General features: G+C 39.8%; 1 protein-coding gene across 1 annotated transcript in view; it reads left to right on the top strand.

Moving 5' to 3' along the window:
• DIO2 (deiodinase, iodothyronine, type II) overlaps positions 1-2,858 on the top strand; it is a 12,176-nt gene extending 9,318 nt beyond the window's left edge. The window contains 1 exon segment of the mRNA XM_010281964.1: positions 2,241-2,858. Coding sequence (XP_010280266.1) covers positions 2,241-2,858 — 618 coding nt within the window.
• Positions 2,859-21,123: the final 18,265 nt, after the last annotated feature.

Genomic DNA, 21,123 nt, shown 5'->3' with positions numbered 1-21,123 from the left:
GGGCGCCGCGGTCGGGGTGGGGGGGGGGGGGATGGCACAAGGGGCTGTGCTTTCCTGGGGCACCCCTTGCTTCCGTTGCCTGTGCTGCAGCTGCACATCTCCTGCTCCCAATGGTGTGATCACCACGTGCTTGGCCCGGAGGGGCTTGTAGGTCTCCGGCAGTCCTTCTTTCTGTGTGTCTTTTCCTTGCTGATCTCCAAGTGAATGGCAGCACAGTTGTGTCTCAATTTGCCCCACAGGAAATAGTCAAAATTATGTTTATATCGTGTGCCAACATGCTGTGAGACCTTCACATGCAGCTGTGAAGTCTGTCAGCTTTAAAGGCAATGTCTTACAAGCTTTGCTTTGGTTAGGCTCTTGCTTCTATTGCTATTCTGATGAAATAATGCTGAGTCATGAATAACTGTAGATTTGTTCAAGGTAGTCAGGTTTCTTAGGAAGAAGTGAAGGATCCAGTATCTACAATATACTTGCCTTTGGATCTGTGTGCAGCAGCAATCGCACCAGTTAAGTACTCATCTGTCAGCTCAGCTTCTTACTGTACCTGACTCACCAGGATACCCTATAATGTAATGTAGACTAGAATGCCACCAAAAATCAGTTATTTATTCAGTTTTTACACAGTTCTCATTCAGCGTTATCCTCTGTTGACTTCAACTGGAGTGTAGCTTCAGAAAGAAATAAATAAAATATGAAAGACTTCAGAATTTGGTCCTGTATGTTTCCTTCAAAGCAACATTTCTGAACATAATCAAATAGACACGAGGCAGAGAGAGAAAGAGTCAGGGAAATACAAAAGGGTAGTTGCGTTGTTGTACTAGAGCTTGGGATTAAAGACAGATACATAGGAGTTGCTGTGGCAGAGCTCATTAAAAGCTAATTGTCTTATGTAATAATATTTTGTGGTTCTATAACAGTTACCAACTAAGGATCTTGGAGCCCTCTGCAGGCTCCATCTTATTCTGGCAGTTCCTTCTGTGAGATGCATATATTCTGTCTTTTTTCTATAGGCAGGGAAATAGAAACAGTCAGGCAAAATGACTTTTCCACAATTGTCTGTGGGGTCTGAGTTAGATCTGGGGTTAGAGCTAAGAACGGTTTGCGTTCACTTCATCTTGCTTCAACCATCATATAAACCTTCCCTTTTTCTTGCTGCTTTTCCCCCATTCATCCTCTAGAGAAACATTGCAGTAGAAGGAAATGTGTCACTCAATCACTGATGAAATTACTGCAAAGTAGTTAGAAAACCCTTTGGAAAATCCAGAGTCTTGGATGACCCACTGTCAAAACAGAATGATATATTGAGTGGGTGTCTGCAGCGATCTCTCTTGTATTTGGGGCTCTGAGTATTTTCATTCTTGGGCTGCAGGATGGAAGAGAATATACACACATGAAACCCACAAACCTCTCAAAGTTGAGAGGCATTGCGTGTGTGTGAAGATCAGGAATACAATGCGGAATGATTTTGGATAATTGGAAAAATGGCTTGAGATGTAGGATGCAGTTCAATGGGGCCAAATGCAAAGCACCAAATTCAGGCTGGACTGATGAAGTACCCAAATCCATGATACAGAGCAATAGAAAGGTAGAAGGAGGGATGTAGGAATTATAACTTCTCACTACCTAACCCCTAGTCAACAGGCTACAGTTTTTCCAAAACAGTCATGATGTTTTGTAAAAAGCAAATATCTGGAATGTGTAAACAGGTAGCCTGTGAGATACATGAAGTAATTGTCTGATTATTCTGACAATTGGTAAAAACTCTTTTGAAGTTTGGAACGCTGCTCTTCAAGGAAGATGTGAACCAAGTAGAGAGGATTCAGAGGATGGCAGTGAAAAAAAATAATGTCTAGAAAATTTGTCTCACAGAGACAAATTTCGAAGAAATTGGAGGTAGTTTGTCTGAAAGCAAATAAGACTCTGCAAATACATAAGTGTGGACAGGACTATGTGTGTAGTGGACAGAGCAAGACAGATCTCAGATCAAATATTCTAACAATAATGAAGTAGCATACCTGTCAGGAATGCCACATTTCCCTGCACTGTGAGTGGAGGTGGACTAGATGCACTTTTTGAAGCTGTTGCTTTGGATGCTTTGCTATATCCCCATGCTAGTGTCCCTGAGGGTAGTTATAGTTACGTGTACTCTTTGAAGAAGTGACTCTATTTATTTGAAGAGAGTAGTTATAAAGTTGACTAGTCACACTAACTTGCTATGTTTTAATTTGTTTTGCTGTCAGGTCAAACTGGGAGGAGAAGCCCCAAATTCTAGTGTAATCCACATAGCCAAGGGCAGTGATGGCGGCAGTAGCAGCTGGAAGAATGTCACTGGCAAGTGTGGAACCAAATGCCACCTTCTGGATTTTGCCAACTCAGAGCGGCCACTGGTGGTCAACTTTGGTTCAGCTACCTGACCACCGTTCACAAGCCAGCTGTCGGCCTTCAGCAAGCTGGTGGAGGAGTTCTCTGGTGTGGCTGACTTTCTGTTGGTCTACATCGATGAGGCTCACCCATCAGATGGCTGGGCTGCCCCTGGAATCTCTCCCTCTTCATTTGAAGTTAAGAAACACCGGAACCAGGAAGACCGATGCGCAGCTGCTCACCAGCTCCTAGAGCGCTTTTCCTTGCCACCTCAGTGCCAAGTGGTGGCTGACTGCATGGACAACAATGCCAATGTGGCCTATGGGGTTTCATTTGAGCGAGTATGCATTGTGCAGAGACAAAAAATTGCCTACCTGGGAGGCAAAGGCCCCTTTTTCTACAATCTGCAGGAAGTGCGGCTTTGGCTGGAACAAAACTTCAGCAAAAGATGAAATCCATTCTCTACAGAAGCTATGTCAACTGATGTGTCCTTTTAAGGTGATGTAAAAGGGAAAAAAAGAAAACATACGCTGGTTTGAATAAGGCCTTTCAGATGATTGCAGGAGAACGCATTTGATAACAAGGTCAAATGAACATTAACTAGGAAAATAAAATAAAACAAAAATCTAACTCCACAGAAACATTATTGTATGAAAAAAATCCCACTCCTGCGCTCGCTATGGGACAGAGAGGTGAAGAGGCTTCTGCGAAAAGGTGCTGCTGGCGAGCAGGAAGAGCAGTGAGATAGGAGCTATCTCTTAGGAGCCAGACTCATGGAGTGTCGGCCCTGGGGTGAGCCAGGAGCGTTGCTGCTTGGAAGGCAATCCATGGAAAGGCAATGCCGTGCGTTTCATCAGAAACACTTCTTGACCCTCCCGCGGCCAATGCAAGCGACCTGGGACGAGCCAGGGCTTTGCAGTTACTTTGCATAGAAATGCAGCGGAGTGTAGCAATTGTCCTCTCTTGTAGAGGTTCGGAGAGTACAGGAACCACCACGCGGGGCATCGAGCGCAGACCGGCTGCTCGGATCAAGATGAAACATTGTACGTCGGTATTTGTACTCTCTATGGATGCCTCTGCACAGCATATTGACTATGTAATTCTATCTCTATGTTTGTAGGTGCAGGCCTGTGCCTGCCCAGAAAGATGTTAAAATCTATGGAGTTGGGCCAAAAAGACAACGGTGATCAAAATAAGCCCATTACAATCTGAAAACTAAAGGACTGGACTATTTGTGACAAAACAGCGAGAACCATCTAGAGCGTGCATCGCGAGATGAAACTCGGCTGATGCCAACCAACCCTCAGTTCTCAGAGCTGACAACACACAGTTATCAATTTTCTCTGGTTCTCTTCTCTGTTTCTTTACCCGCCTCAGTCTCTTTCTGTCTAGCAATAGCCTTAAAGGTAATTTCATTTTTAGCTTTTAAAAAAAATAACTTATTTCTCTCTTTTATTTTTATTTGAGGTAATGACCTTACAGATGTATTTTGGGGATGGGGGGAACTTAAACACAACTTTACCTCATGGAAATGGAAACCTATCCTGTCATTTACCCTGTTAAATGTAGTCATGCTGATTTTTGCTATCTTAGATACCTGCAGCTAGTTTATAGCTATGTCAGTTTGTCTGGAAGTTAAGTGGTTTGCAGCCTCAGAGTTGATTAGCTGCAGTTCTGCTATCAGATGAGGTGATAGTTTCACTCGTGTTCTCAAAAGCCTTCCCAGAGAAACAGGGAGGACAAATAGTGTGAATTAATGTGAATATGTGTAAAAGACGGCAGAATTTTCATACAAATGGGTCTGAGGAATTGTTAATTATGTTTAAAGAGATACTATCAACATAAAGTATACGTTAATTTTAGGTATTTCTAAAACTAAAATGATTTAATGAAGTCTGATGAAAGGCTAAGTTTACAATGAGCTAATCCATTAGAGCTGGTAAATGAAAACCCATAAGGAGATGGACTATCCAAGTTTTCTCTCAACTTTGGCAGAAACATGAAACAGATAAACAGGGTAAGTGGCAAAAATCAAATTAGTTCTTTTAATTTCTCATCCTGCCAGTTGTCAGGACTATGATGTATTAATACTAACACAGGAAAGAACAGAAAATACATACATAAATATCTTCATTTTCACAATGTCCCTTTCATATTGTGTATTTCTTCTTGCTTGGCTGTTGGTCAACTTAGCCAATGTACAAGGCATTTGGAAATGTGTTTTCAAGCACAGATTTGAAATAATGACAGTAACATGAGTGATTTCTCCCATATTTGGGTTCATGCTTCCCTTCCTTCTCACATTTTCACACACACACACACATATATGTACATCATATATTTTAATGTACGTATATACCTATGCATGCACATATAAGTGGTGTTTAAAACCAATAACAATATTTATTCTGTCCTGCCAGTCATTAATGTTACTATAACTCATTGCTCAGTGTGGAAGACTGTAATACCTTTTCATGACTAACTGGGTTATATAACTGAAATTTTTAAGCCTAATATCATAGAAACAGTAACATAGCCAAACTACGTGGTTTATTTAATCCAGTGTCCTACCTCTGACTGTATCAGATGCTTCAGGGGAAGGTGCAATAATTTCTTCTGGAATTTTCTTTAGCTTCAACCCTTATTATTTTTGTCTTGTCTAATGTGATTATTGATGTCTCATCATCCCTGTGAAAGGCTGATCCTGAGTTTTGAAATCTAAATATTTCTTGAGGTGGGGAATACTAAAATAAAAAACCATCACGTTTAAGAACAAAAAGAACCCCAAATAAAACCACTTTTTTTTTTCAGATTTGAATTGGCTGCTTTTCAATGTCATTCTCATCTCTCGCTCTTCTATGCCAAAACAGTATAAACAGGAGTGATCCCAACTGTTCTTCTGTATGTCAGTGATAATATACTCTATATAGGAATTTAAATACCTTTTGTTTGTTTCTTAAGCCAAACAATAATTCACATTCTTATATAGGTCCATATTCTTTGCCTGTCTCTGAATCTGTTCTGTTTTTGCTACACTGTCCTTTTACTCAGGTGACTATAGCTGTAGACATTACTCCAACTGAAAATTTGTATTGATATACCCCAACAACATCTTTTCCTTATTATATCCTATTCTTCAGTCTTCTAAAACTTTATTAATCCATAGCAACTCCATAGCCTTTGTAAAACTTAAACTAGTAAGTCTTTTCTTTCTCTCTTCTTTTCCCCATCATACAGTTGAAATCTGAACTGCTTATCTGGGAAATGCTAGCCAAATGTTTAGCACAGCTGTGGAAACATACCTTTAGCATGGAGGAGAGAGTCTGAGTTAGTAATTCAGTTAGTTAATACCCCTTTGCATATCTAAAGTTACAGTTATTTTTCAAGTCCATTTTCTCCTTTTGAATTTCCGTTATTTTGTCTTGTTATTCATAGATGCCTCTTTATCACACAGTAAAAAAGCATGATAAAATTGGCTCCTGTAAATGGGAAATCCACGAGGATTTTCCACAAGAAAAAATACACAATAACTTCATTTCTTTCTTGGCAATGTGGATGCGTTACCCTGCCCAAAACTTAAAGATAGTTCAGCCTCGCTGATTATCAAGACAGAAATACATTTTGCTAATCCTTAAATTTCCCCAGCAAATATGTGGTCAGAAAGCAGGGGAATTATTTCAAATAGAAATGGGCTTAGAGGAAAAAAAAAAAATCTTTTGTAAGTGACTGATAGAAATACAAGCTCTTTATCTTTTTTGTTGACAAAATTAAAACATTTTCTGGGAAAGGTTTTAAATTAAACTTTGCCCTCAGTTAATGATAGAAGTGGGTATATGTCAGATACCTGAAATTGTTGTAACAGTGGGTTGTTCTGGGTCCAGGCAGAAATTTTGCTACCTTGCTAGCATCGTAGTTCGCAATTGGTCTAGTCTGCTGTGAGGCTGGATTTGCTTTTGTCTCTTACTCTCACTGTTTGAGGGCACTAAACTGTATTACTTGAGGTGCTTCAGTGTGACATACGTATTGAGCAATAGCTCACAAAATAGGTGCCTGAAAGTATTCTGGAAGGATACTATATATAATAGAGACCCCGATACTGCGTCTCAACATTGGTATGGGAAACTTCCAGTACTTTTTCATTTTAAGCAAGGTAAAAAGCTATTCTGGGCTATCATTCTACATTGTTCTGTGCTTAGCGTCATTATTTAGCACTGTATGAAATGTATGTAAAACATTTTGTACAGATGAAAACGGTAGAATTTTGCTCTTGCTTGTGTAGACAATGACATAAAATTAAGGCAGCAGGAAAACATGCCCTGTCTATTAAAAAGAAAGAAATAAATTACGGAATATATTGTTGAACAACTGTCCGAACACTTTGAAAAACAAAATGCAATCATTTTTATGAAGGTGATCTTGGTGGGGAAACCCACAAAGCTTCTCAAAAAGGTGTCAGTGCTATGCGTTCAGGTGTGTGTGGGGAGGGAGGTTAGGTTTGTGCATGTGTGAAAGTAGCTTTTCTGTGATGTGGAGAGTAGATGTAAAGAGTTTTTAAGACACTCATTCAGTACTATAACCAAAGCAATAAGAGGTATCAGGTAGGGAATATTGGCCAGTTTTGTTCAACTCTACACCATGTCTGTGCCGGATCCATATTCAGCGCAGTGACCTTTGGGCCCAACTGGGAGGCTTCAGAGAAGAGACCGGGGTGAGACATGAAGGCTTGTGTGCTTATGAAGATCGCTAACAAAAGAGTAATTAACTCAGTTGGCGTTCAGATGCTCTCACACTGGCGTTCCTCTGTGCACCTTAGTGTTTCTATATTTGAAAGAGGGTCTCTTTGGGGCTATTAATAAGATCGCCGGGGTGTAGATGCCTGTGTGTACTGACTGCGTGTGTGTCATTGTTTAAATGTCAAAAATACGCTTTGTAGGAGAGCCAGCAAGATTTTGTTACAATACGGTGCTCCATGAAATGTGCTTTCTAGATTTGTTTTTCTTGTGTTATAATAAATGATAAAGGAAAATACACGTCTTCTGTGTCTTCTTCTTCTAATATTCGTTTTTAATACACAGTGGAATCTTTATGTTAGACCAAGGAAACTTAAAACTGTATTTAATACAGTAGCCTATGTCACCTTGACTAGATCTTAGGCAATGTGAACAAACCCCTTTATAAATGGTGGGACAATTTTAATATCTGACTACTCAACTTTTGAAAAAGGTAAGGGGGAGAGAAACTGAGACCTACAAGGACGGCAGCCGAGTCTGCACAGAACTGCACTGTTCCAAAAAAGTATGTTTGAAGAAAGCATGCCGAGCTGTACGTAGCACATGAAACCGGGACGAATTGGTTGCGAACGCATCAGTTATACATGCAGCTCACATTTCAATGAAAACACAAAAGGTGAAAAATAAGATTAAAAGCACAGCTGAATAGCTGTGCAGGGGGAAAAAAAATCAAATGGAAGGATGTCCATCAACTTCCTGAACAAACTCTGTGATTTAGTTGTATTTTAGATATTTCCTCCTCTTTGTCATCTTTTGTTACCGTAAGTTTTATAGGACCCTACATCTGAAAACTTCTTGTGAATATAGGTAGGAAAGAATAAAAAAAATCACCAAAAGGAAAGACGTGGAAAAGGTTACATCCAAGTGTCCCAAGCCGAAATGCTCCGAGGGCCTGTCAAGCACAAAATGAACAACCAAATAAATAGCGCGCTCTAGATTATCCTGTTCAAGTTACAAGAATAACCCCCAAAAGTACTGAAAGGAGACTTTTGAGTTATGTGAATATTCCTGTAGTCTGGCCGTTAGCGATTATGACTTTTATATCAATTGTTGCTATAAGGAGCTACTGAATATTCTGGAATAAATAAAAATACCTTTCAGGACTTGCTTCTTATTTCAGTTGTATAAATCAGGTGAAGGCAGATGTGGTGAAATAACAGTTTTATTAGAAAATAGAATCATTAATAAATAACTTGTTACAAAAAATTAAACTGACTACTCACAAATAATTGTAGGAGTATTTTTTTCTGGAATGGATGGTGTCCATGGTAGAAAAAAAAAAATAGAAAATTAATTATTTATAGACCGTTATCTCAAGATGATTGACTACTGCTCAAGATCTTACTTTCTGACAAAGAGAAGAATTCCTGAGGCATAATAAAACTTTCCCAAATATAAACTTCAAACAAAGAATGTAAATGTTGGTTAAAGACTTTGATCACAGACAAACCAACTTCAGCTAAAGTCAATATCGCTTCCATGGTTATTGTTACTTGACTCACTGTGTAATGCCTATGTGCTTCTAATGTTCATGTTAATGAATCCACCAGCTTATATGTGACTTACAGAGCTAACGTGAAGTGGAAACAGTTTGCGTGAGCATCCTGCTCAAATCTTTAAGGCTTTAAAGATTTGTGAGCCTCACTGTCACTTGACTAGAGAAGGAGCATCTATTTTAGATCACATATGTGAAACATATGAGTATATCAAGTGCTTTAGTTCTCTCTAAGATAGTGCCTATTATATATAATTAAAGAAGTAGTAAGCAGGAAAAAATACTCTTTGTAAATCAGTATTTCCCATATTTTCATGTGGATATTGTGTTATCCATACAAAAGCTACTGTGACTTAGTTATAGGTTAGGTGTGCAGTTGCAGGAGTAGGGAAGTGATTGTACCCCCATACTCAGCACTGGTGAGGCCGCACGTCGAATACTGTGTTCAGTTTTGGGCCCCTCACTACAAGAAGGATGTTGAGGTGCTTGAGCGTGTCCAAAGAAGGGCAACAAAGCTGGTGAGGGGTCTGGAGAACAAGTCTTATGAGAAGCAGCTGAGGGAACTGGGATTGTTCAGTCTGGAGAAGAGGAGGCTGAGGGGAGACCTTATCGCTCTCTACAACTACCTGAAAGGGGGTTGTAGCAAGGCAGGTGTCGGTCTCTTCTCCCAAGTAACAACTGATAGGATGAGAGGAAACTGCCTCACGTTGTGCCAGGGGAGGTTTAGATTGGATATTAGGAAAAATTTCTTCACCGAGAGTGGTCAAGCATTGGAACAGGCTGCCCAGGGAGGTGGTGGAGTCACCATCTCTGGAAGTGTTCAAAAAACGTGTTGGATGTGGTGCTTCAGGACATGGTTTAGGGAACATGGTGGTGTTGGGTTAACGGTTGGACTTGATCTTGAAGGTCCTTTCCAACCTAGTGATTCTGTGATTCTTGATAGTAGGAGGGGAAGTTTTCTCCAAAGCCTTATCTTCTTTAGGAATTAATCAGCCTTTGATATCCTTTAAAATTGTTTTTCCCTTATACCCTTCCTGCAGCTATTTCCCATGTCTTGCTCTTTCCAGCCTGTAATACTCTTGATGATGATTCTCCCTTCTCAGCCTTTGGTTTTGTGGAGTTTGCTTAAGGCTACAGATTAGCTGAGAACTTATTTCTAGTATGAGTACTTTTAAAAGGGTGTCAGTTGTCAGAAGGTCAAGTGAGATATGGCAGAGTACAGCATTTTGTTCTGTTTAGCTGTGTATCTCCAGTACAGAGGTATTTGCATATATACATCTGCATGCAGGTTTGTTCTCAAACATTTTTTTCCACATGCCAGCTTACAGAGATAAACGTTGACTTTCTGGGCAGAGTATAACAGCACAAACAAGTATTTAGTTTCCTGCAGACTGGAAGGGAGCAAACATATCGATTTTAAGCTCAGCTCTAGCTACCAGAGCTCGTATCTCCCCTTGTCTGTCAGCAGTTTGTAAAAACTCATAAAGCCAACACTCCAGCCTTACGCAGGGTGAATGTCTGAGCACTGGGAGTGCCATATATTAGACCTGGCCAGATGTCTTATGAGACAAATCTTTCAGAGGTTTTCTCAGAGACTCACAGGAAATTGGACCTATCGTTCCAAACCAGAAATTGGTGGACTGTGCTTGTAAATGAAAAGCACTTGCTTCATGAGAAAAGGAAATCTTGTAGCTGATGCTGCTATGGAAGGAGCAACAGATTTTTAATAGCTGCAGAAGTTCTCCCTAAGCGATCCTTTTGCAGATCTTTACAGATGGACTGAACGGCACTGCGAGGTGTGGGGGGTCTGGATTTCAGAGTGTCCATAAACTGTCCACAGCAGTTCACCTAAACACTGAACCCACCTAATCGAAAATAACACAACTTTGCCACTTGTGCTTCCAGGGTATCTCAAGGCAATTGAAAACCAGAAGTACATCTCTACTGTAGACTAATTTGACAGCAGCTAGGTTGGATGCCTTGTCTGAAAAAGCTGTTCTCTCAGGATATATCTTGTGCCTATCAACAACACCTGTGTACTTCAGTATAATGTTGCTTCTCTGTTGTCCAATACTATGGCAAGCTGTCTAGCATCACACCTAGTTCCTCTTGAGCAGATTGCAATGACCTCTTAATTTATACCGTGTGACACTTGTGCTGAGCTGATGATGTTCAGTTGATCCTGTTTATTGGTGGGATAAATATTTCTGAGACAGTAGATCAACAAGTTTTCCAGCACTGTTTTCAGCAGTGGAAGTATCACAGTAGGTGAGGCTTGGAGAGAAAGTTCAACAGACCTTTTCTGTTCCAATGGGACTTCCTATATAATGTTAGTTGCAAGAGTTTTCTCATTATATGTTTAGGTATGTATGAAGATCTCCATGAGGCTTCTATTTGTATTTACTTAGATCAAACTGTACCTTCAATGGGAATTTCAGTATCTGAAATGGAATTTTACAGGACACAAGTATTTATTTCAGGTTTCAGAAATTGTGTAACTAACTGTGACAAAGTCAGGAGATACTCCTTGCAGTTTATGATGGGCGTTTGGAATTCTTTTTGTGAGTTGTAGAGGGAAGTAGAAAAGCAGTCATGTAAGCCCTGTATCATGATCCATGTCAATGTGAGGCAAAAGGAAGAGTTTCAGGGCGCATAACAGTCCTTCATGACTCCTAAAGCCTTCTTTACTCTCATTGCCCCTGTTATGGAAGCAGATCGCCACTCCTCTAGAAGGGACATGCTGGAGTGGCCTGGTGGTTCTATGAGATCCATTTTCCTTTAAAGGACAGAATTTCCCCCGAAGTGACCACTTCAGAGCAACACCAGGAGAAAGAGTGGGGGGAGAGGAAAAAAAAAAAAAAGGACCATGAGAACTAGGTAAGTTTCCATTCCCAAACTGGCTGTGGAGGAGGAAGATTTTCCTGTTGCATTTATGCTGTTTTAATCAATTTCATGTTTTCTCCCAGTCCAGAAGCGAATGGGCTGCTTCAGTGATTTAAACATTTACAGTGCCAGAGCAGCCTAGGCTAGTTGCATCACTTTAGCTTTTTCCGCCTCCTTTGTCTGAGGCCAGGTAAATAGATACAATAAGTCATTACTGAGATCATTGCAGTCCGGATCATTACCCAGAATACCAGCTGCCAGTAGTTTGTGAAGCTTCCTTCTATTAAAAAGCCATTAGATTACATCTGATGTTCATTTATGGACGGCAGATGAATCAGTTCACTTGACAGATAAATAGGAACCCAAGTACTATTTTTAAATTGTGTCTACCACCGTATGTTGTCACTCATGATATATTTAATCATTGATAATACTTTAATTAAATATATCTTAAATCTGTTTGTCTTGTCAATAGAAGAAAAAACAGATGGTATCACTTGATAGGGCTTTGAGTTTACTGTAGGCTTATTTTTTCATTGACATGCAATAAAGAATTCAATTTTAAATTTATACATGTTATTAAAATGTAGCGTGCATACAGGCTTACTTCTGATATTTAGAGAACAAGAACTGTTGTGTAAAGTTGGTGATACTTGAATTTGGAAGTGAAATTAAGAAGTAATGGTAGTATCTTTATTAATGAACAGGACTTTCACATACTGTTTGAAAGGTTTTTGTGTGCACTTGTTGGAATAACTATTTTGAATATAGTGGGTAACTAAAATATAGGATATTCCCATTTAAGTGTGTATTTATGCTTAGACTGGACAATTTTCAGTTTTAACAGAATTAAATAAAACAATGCTAGGTTTCAAACTTAAAGACATCACTCTCTTTTTAGTTTTCATACCTTAGTGTGTTAAAAAATGCTATGAAGTGTCCTGAGGATAACTCTACTGGAAATTCAATCACAGTTCATACAAGATCATACTACTCAGTTTGCTTTCTCAGTCCTGGCAGCCTTAGCCAGAGATGCTCATGAGTCACCACAGAATGCAACAATCAGTGTTTCCTTCAGGGCAGTATGTAAATTTACAAATAAGTCCATCATGTGATTAACATTTCTTAAGGATTTATGAGCTTAAAAAAATTAAATGTGGTTAACCTAAATACAACTGATATAATAGAACTTCACAGTTCATACTTTCCATTATTCATCACTCTGTTTGAAATATAATCTTCTTTGATTTTATTTTTTTCCAGAAACATTCCAGGCATGAACTCATCCCAAAGTTGTTGGGTTTTTTGTTATTGCTTTTTTTTTTTTGTGGAAAATGTCAAGACATTTTACATTGCTATTTCAGAATGTGGTAAGGAATAGAGATACATCCACATAGAGACACACAGATACACACATATTTTTCCCATGGAAAAAAATGAAGACATAATCACACTTAAACAAAAAGAGATGGTCATACTTAGCATGACTGACAATTTTCACCTTATATGTTGCACATAAAAACTCTTAAGTAGGAATCTTCAGGAAAAGTATTACTCGTGTAAGCTGTTGAAAACTTGCAGCTGAACATTTTCTGAGGAAGACAACAATACAAGCTGTGATAGTGCTTGCCACAGGCTAGGACTTTGTCAGTTTTCTAATCATAAAGATGAAGGCCTGGATGAACATGGAGGATGACTTCTTTAAAACAAGTTTTCCAAAAGAAGCCAGGGCATGTTAACGAGATATTACTGGAAACACATCCCATCCAGTGTCTATTTTCAGAAGATTTTTCCTTCCATGGGTAAAATCAGCCTCTTGGCCAGCCAAACTCTCGTTATGACTATCTAGCTATTTCTTTAGAGCCTTGCTGAAACAAAAAATTTTTTTTTTCTTTATTCTGTGGTCTCCCTGCGTCCCTAAATAGGCAAGTGTAATCCCATTGCTCTGAAAAAGCACTTTCTTCCACGAACCTATGGAGACACATATACTTCCTTTCCCACCCACCTTATTCTTCATGGCTGCTTTACAGGTAATCTGTTTAGTGCGAAAGCCTGTGCTTGTGTTTCTGGGAACGTGCCAGCACACCCAGTGTACACAGGGTCTGCATACACTGAAGAGCATGTTTTGGCTGTGCCTGCAGCTGTGCTTGTTGGGGCACATGCAGAAAGTAGACAGATCTGAGCTGCAGTTTGGATATGGTCTTTTCTGTCCAGAATGCCACATGAAAATATTTCATACAGGAATACGTGAAAAACTTGTTTAATTTTCTTTCTTTTTCCACAGCCAGTGTCAAGATGTCATGTCCTAGCTGTTCCTCTGCTGCCATTGGCCACACAAAACTAAGCGTTAATAAGGCATAGCATACATACAAAGATCCAAAGATACCAAAGAATAAAGCAATTTCTTAGTCCACATAAAATCTTCTCCCTCATTCAATGGATTGGATGGGAAGAAAGACAGGTCTCAAACACCAGGAATTTCCATGGCTGTTGAACAAAGGGACAGATGAGCTCTCTGGACCACCATGCCCATTCCTGCACAGGTACATGAGGACATGAGCTGCTCAACTCATCTGTTTTCATCTGTTGATATTTCTTATGCATTAGAAAATTACAACTCATGTAACTTTAGAAAACAATATCAGAGAAATGGAAGTGTTGCCAGAATACGATGGAACAAGCAAAAGAAAAGAAAAATCCCATGACTGAAAGTGTCATTCAAGGAACTGAGAAGGATTCAAGGTGGGAATCCATGAGCATTGCCTGCAGTGATGTACAGTAACACTACTGCCTAAAAATGTTGTTACCCAAAGTGGTCACATTTTGAGAAGTATGATTTTACACTCCACACACTCAAAGTGTAATATTGAATGAGGACGTTGGACATCATTGACATTTTAATAAAGAAAAAAGTCAGATAATTATGACAGAAAGTTAAGATGGGTAAGCTGTAAAAGATACAATTTTCAGAAGAAACTCATCTGACATGCCTTCTCATAAGGATAATGATATCTCAAAATACAGTCTCAAGTTTAAGCAATAATACTTAAGCAACAATATTTTTGTGATTAATCCACAATAATCACAAGTTTGATTAGTAAGCTGGCATTAAACCTTTGGATTTCAGTGCAATGTAAACAACTTGATTATTTTTATTGTTAAGGTTTGCTGTTAAAAAGTTTGACTGAACCTTTAAACACTTTTCATTTAATTTAAAGGTTTGAATTCACCATGTGAAAATACTTGGAATTTAGGCACTAGGTGAATCAGATTTAAGTTAAGCACCTGGTACCAGTTTGACTCCAGAGCTAGCACTCTCACCTCTAAGACCAAGCCCTGACTGTACAGCCTGAACCATGAGGGTCCCAAAATTAAAGGCTCTTTGCAAATTATTTTCTCAGTGCTGTAATGCTAGCATAGTTTCTGCAGATGTCAAGTAGACTCAATAATTTTGTCCATATAGTGAAGTTGTGTCACTGACCTTCATAATTCTCACGTAAAAAGGGCTTGCTGTGATATAAATTTATGATTATTGACTAAAACCAAAAGTTTCTCAAGAAAGGAGCAATAACTTCTTGATATCCTCATTCCAAAGGTTGTAAATAGAGCCAGGCAAGTATCTGGTAATCCAGCCTCAAAGAAAATAAGAAGTATAACTGAAGATTGGGCCCACTTCTACATGCTTAATTATGCAAACTGACAAAATTTCAGTTGGTTCTTTTTTTTTAACTGGGAAGTTATTAGGAAAATGTAAGCACAGGACTAATATTCAGAAGAAAGATAAAAAAAAGCATAAAACAGATGCACTCCATCTGCAGCACTCATCACAAGATCAGAGCTTCACTTGCCTTGTTCTTGCCTACAGCCCCTTGGAGCTTGTGTTGATCTGCAGTTTAGGAGGTCTTCTCTCTTCATCAGAGAAGATCAATGAGAGACAGCCCTGGAATCGGCAGTGGAACGGTAGAATATCTACCAGATTAGCCCTTTCTTCACCTCAGATAATTGGATGTCTTATTGCTGCAGACTTAGTTATGAGTCTTTGGAGTGTCTCCTTTGAAAAAAAAAAAAAAAATCATTGCTTTTAATTAAGCTCTTGGACAGCTCTCCAAACTTTCTGCAAAAGATCAGACCTTTGCACGTGCACACCCCCCCCTCTCCCCCAGTATCTTAACTTGCCCTAGGTAGGATAACTATTACAAGACATATGAGACCTCATAGGACTTTAGGCCCTGACTCGCATGGAAGAACAGATTTGAGAAAACAAATAAAGAACAGTTTTGACTGTTTCCATAACACATTAAAGGGAATTTGTTTAGCTTTTTTCTGAATCATTGGTTGGTATCAGTGAGAGGACAGGAACACTCATCTGGTTGGTTCTTGTTCATGGTGTCCCAACACTTCTGCAGTCACAGGTCCAACCCTTCTAGATGTCCTGTTGCAAACTAGCACAGGACTGTCCCCTGCAGTACATTATCTAGGGCTTTCTCCATTCCAATTTTAAGTGATAAGACACAACTACTTTCCATTACAATTTACAAGTTCAGTTACCTTCATATAAAGGTTTTTAGATTTTTTTTTTCCAACTGGCAGGATAAAGCTTTATTTCCCTTTTCTGAATTTTCTGAGACATCCGATCTCCCTTGTTATTAACTGAAAATCATGCAAACAAACCACATGCATTTATCCAGGCTGTCATCCAACCCAATTCTCCCAAGTTTCCTGTTTCTCAGCCCTTTGCTTTAAACCTTAGACCACACTGCCTGGTCCAAAATCTATTTAAAAAATCACTTATGTGTAAATAAGGTTTAGAGTAGTCGTAGGATTTTGAAAATCCCAGGTATGCAAATCAATAGTCAACATTCTGTCTTGGTCTTTTGTAAATCCAGGAGCTATTTGCAAATATAATCCAGGTTTTGCTCATGCAAATTTTGCTTGGGATACATGAAAACAGGCACTTTGTGCTAGCCTATCCTCTGTTTTAAAGTAAGAAGAACCAAGATGTGTTAAAGTTGCCACTGTAGGTTTTTGGAGGAAACTGGTAATTCAGATATAATATTGTATAGTAAATACTCACTGAATATCTCGTTAGGCTCTGGAAGTTACTTGTAGTGTATTGGTTGATATCGGTAACATTTACAGTAAGAATTCATTTTTCCTGCCTTATTTCCATAAAAGATGAGAATCTTTCCTTTCCACCACTGCTTTAATACTACTCAGGGAAGCAAGAAAAACATATCTGTCCCTTTGGATAACTTTGTTATTTAAAAATAAATCTTTATTTCTTGCAAGAAGACTAGATACTTTCTGTTTCAGTACCAATTCTTCCAGGTCTGCCATTATTCCCGGACAATTCATTATGCATTTATGTGATTAGGGATCTCTACCTTTCATGTAGCAGGCATGTGTAGGTCTTGTAGTTTAAGCAGCATTCAGATCTGTGGGCTCTTTTCTGGAAGCTTTTTTTTTTTTTTTCCCCCTGAAAAACCGAGCAATTGCAGAAAGTCTTATGATCCGTGGCCCGGCAGTTGGAGCAGTGCTCTCTGAATTGGTATCGCACTAGAGATCCTCTAACACAAGTTTGGAGGCTGCTGACGGGCAGGTCTCGATGACCCTGGGCACTACTGAATTTCTGTTAAGCTTGCACAAGAGTAGTGGTATTTCCCCACTGCCTTTCAAAACATTAGTTTACGCAAGTCCCTTTTCCTTCCTCGCGTTTGACCAGGTCTCGCCGGGCAGGGGTTTTCACGTGGAGCTCGGGCACGGGCCAGCTCTCGCTGCACTTCTGCAGCAGCCGGTTAGAGGATGGCTGCCGCTAAGCTGGTTCTCGGTGCCGCTCCGGTAACGCTGCGCTCAGCGCTGCCTGGGTGTCGTGCTCGCTGCTGAGCTGCCTGCGCAGGGAAGCTCAGGGCAAGTGGAATTGGCATAACCCTGACCCAAACTACAGTAAATAGCCAACCTAGAGAAGACCCACCAAGTATGTAGTCCATGGCATAAAAACAAACAGTACTACCAGGACCTGTGGTCACATATACTGACCGAAGTACTGCTGTTTGTCTTGTGGGTCCTCTATTTGTGAGGACTACAGATTTTGTTATTTTTAACTGACTCTTGTGAAACTGCCTGACAATGATGCTTTTTTTTTTTTCCTAAATTCTGGGCACAACAATGTTACATTCCTTTACTCCTTACCCTCAAACACACGTGCACACCCGGACATCAAAAGACGTCTCATGCCCTTCGTATATTAAAGGGGCTGATTTTCGAAAGAGGGGTCTTCTCCCAGAAGAGCCTGACCCAACAGTTTTGTGAACTGGAAGTAAACTGAGATTCTGCCATTAGAGTTTTGGGAGCTTTCTGAGTACGCAAAATCTGAGAGCTTTGCTTATTGCTCCATCAGACACAGCCACAACCAAAAATGCTTGGAAATCATATAAGAACCTGGGTTTCAGGTGACGGGCATTACAGAAAACTCCTTAGACTTACTCTTGTCTTCCTTAATATGAGCTAATGCTGCTTGTTTGTCTTTGAACGGCAGCAGGCTCTGGACCTGTCCCTTTTCTGGCTGCTGCACTGCCAGGCCTATCTTGAGTTCCTCCTAATCTGCAGCCCAGAACACCTGGAAGTGTCATCAGACATATTAAATCCTTGCCTTCCCATGGGGTGGTTACTCAGTGAATGCCTCTCCCTTTGAGCTCTCTCTATGACAACTGAATGCCTTTTTCAGGGCAGAAAAGTTTTGCGTTTTGTTTTTTTCTGTTTTTACTGAAGAGATAAGGTGAAGCTTACACCCAGCCAGCAAAAAGTATTTGCCTGTATTAACAAGGACCTGATCTGACTGTCTTCTGCTGGCTTTTGTAAGTAAAAAGACATGTGTGTGCATTACTTTGAAAAAATGAAACATCCCCAGGTACTAGTGCTATAGGGTTATTTTTGTTAGACTGAACAGTTCACCGCAGAGGGCCACAGGCTGCTTGTTGCTAGCCAGCTTTGTATTTAAGCAGGAAACAGATCTTGATCACTGAATATTGCTGGTGGCTGGGCCAGTTACGATTTTTCAAGACAGAAGAAAAATTTTGAAAGGATGTGGATTTGCACAGCAAAATGTCAACAGCAGCATTAGCAAGCTTGAAAATGGAAGACACCAAGACATCTTTGTAAATCAACCCCCTAAAACACTACAAACCTACCCCAGCCTGTTTGGTACTCCGTGAGGACAGAAATAACATGCTCAGTTCATCCAGAGCTCAGTTTTTTCTCTTGTTTTATAATAGCCTTATTCGAGAAGAATCTCTCCTGCCTTCCTTAATTTACCACATAATGGCTAATTGCTAAATGAAACCTGAGGCAGGTGTAAATTTACACTGCCCTTGGCACTGCAGGCACAAGAGGACTCTGACGCCCGAGCTAGGGCTTCCAGCACAGTGTAGCTGAGGGTTTGGCTGTGGAGCAGCCTCTGCAGAGGCATATAAGAGGTTTTATTTTTTAATGTCTTCTTACATAAAGGTTCTGGACACAGTGCAAGGCATGTGCACTTAGCAAAGACTTGGACTATCCTTTAGGAGGAAGGGAGCAGTAGTGAATATTTTTTAGGCTTATGGTTTCTTCCAAAATCTGAAAGAGCGTATTGCTTATACCAGATCAAATCCAGACATGCCAATATGCTGGCTAGGACCAAGAAATTTAAAAAAGGTAGGAGCTTTTACCTTTCTTCATATGCATGTCCCCTAACATATTTCTACTGCATTCTGTAGTAGAAGCACTTTTTTAGTCTCTGGCTTAAGTATATTGGTACTTTCAGTGTTGATCATCCCTTCTGCACTGTAAAGGGAGCTAAAATAACAGTCTTTAAAAGAACATTTGGCATTCAACCATAAAGAGACTCAAATACCCCACAACAAAGATGATAGTCACTTATCATCCCTATGCTCCGGACTGACTGCCCTCAAAACTCTTCAGCTTAAAGCTGTGATGGTCAGGGCCTGGGGTGTATCACAGACTTCCTGGCTTTGTCCTCAGGGTTATTGCAACAGTTGTGCTGTACTGTGTGGGGACGATGAGATGGTGGGAAAGGGCTCTCAGATGTGGGGTGTGACTTCTTTGCAACTGGTACCTAAGTTTGGAAATCGTGTTGGAAATTGTGTCACGTGAGAAGACTCAGGAATGTGGTTACGGTTGAACTACTGTTTACATCTACTACATCTTACATAAGTTGTACGTAGGATACTCGAAGAGATAGTCTGACTGTTGTCTTTAGAGTTCCTGAAAGACCTTCAAAAATCTGGGTGACTCTTGCTTTGCATTAACTAATATTCCCAATATGTACACAGGAAAACCTGAGCACAGAATCAGTCACTGGGGACTTTGTCAAGGTTAAACGGTGAATTAGTTATAGTGTTTAATTACATCTTACCTCTTAATTCCTGAGCAATTAGAGAATCATACTGCCTTGCGAAATAATTCCCATGCCTTCCCTTTATTCCTCCAGACTATTTTCCCACAGACCTCCTTGAAAGCTCAAGGGTGGACATGCTGTTTTCCAGCCTGGAGCCAAGACCTGAAAGGGCCAGCTGTGTATTTGATTTCTGTAGTTGCTCTCAGGCAGTTAGTGGTTGTTTAGCCTGGAGACCCAAATAGCTCTGGGGCAAAGTAATCTGTCTCCATGCATGGTTTGCAACTAATTGTAGTACAGAAGAAGCCTGAAGCATTGGAGGTCTCTTTCCAATACTGCGATACTCAAACAGTTAGGATAACGTTTGAGACATGCTAGCTTCTTAACCTCAAGAGTCTACATGATAAATATGCTATAGCAGGTTAGGACATGCAAAGAAAACTCCCACCTTTCCTTTATAGTGTTTTCACACTCACAGAGCAGCAAATTTTTATAGTATCGCACATCTGTAATAGGGAAGGGAATTTTTTTTCTCTGTTCTCCAAAAGAAATAAAAGAAGTCAGAGAGTAAAAACATTGTCAGATTTATGTGTTCAAATTGAGACTTCTGCTTTTTCTTTAGCTGGCTAAACTCTGTGATCTGCTTTTTGGACATTCTCAGCATTGGTTTATTAATGTATGTTTTCATGAGAAAGGCAAGAAATGCACAGCTGAGATTACAGTTGTTCCACCTAATTTGGGAAGACCTGGGCTTTACAATTTCTCAAGTTCAGCTCTGTGGGAGGACCCACCTTTAAGAGATGTGTTAGTTTTATCATGTTGGGTCTGATTTATGAAAGAAGATTCTAAATGTGGCTTAGTTTAGGGATGCTGAAATAGAAAGTTATAACAGTCTGAAAAATGGTGTGATGTAAATACCAAGGCGGGGGGGCAGGGAGGGAGCAGAGGAAAGGAAATATTTAGGATAGTAAGCAGGATAAATATAAGCAAAGGAAAATTGAGGTGGAACATCATAAGAAAAATCCTGGAATTAAAATGTGTTCAGCTGAGTTGTAAGTATAGTTGCATCATCTTAGCTCTTTAGGACACTCAACATTAGATTAGAAATACACCAGAAATGTAACTATAGCTCTATAGGTTCTAACTGTAGAATCTATCTAAAGAAGTAAATGCTTACAAAACCGTCCTTTCACCCCCTCTCCACA

Source organism: Phaethon lepturus, unplaced genomic scaffold, assembly GCF_000687285.1.
Source record: "Phaethon lepturus isolate BGI_N335 unplaced genomic scaffold, ASM68728v1 scaffold19942, whole genome shotgun sequence".
In the NCBI taxonomy this organism is placed as follows: domain Eukaryota; kingdom Metazoa; phylum Chordata; class Aves; order Phaethontiformes; family Phaethontidae; genus Phaethon; species Phaethon lepturus.
Note: the sequence above shows the minus strand (reverse complement) of the source record. Positions and strands in the feature narration are given on the sequence as shown.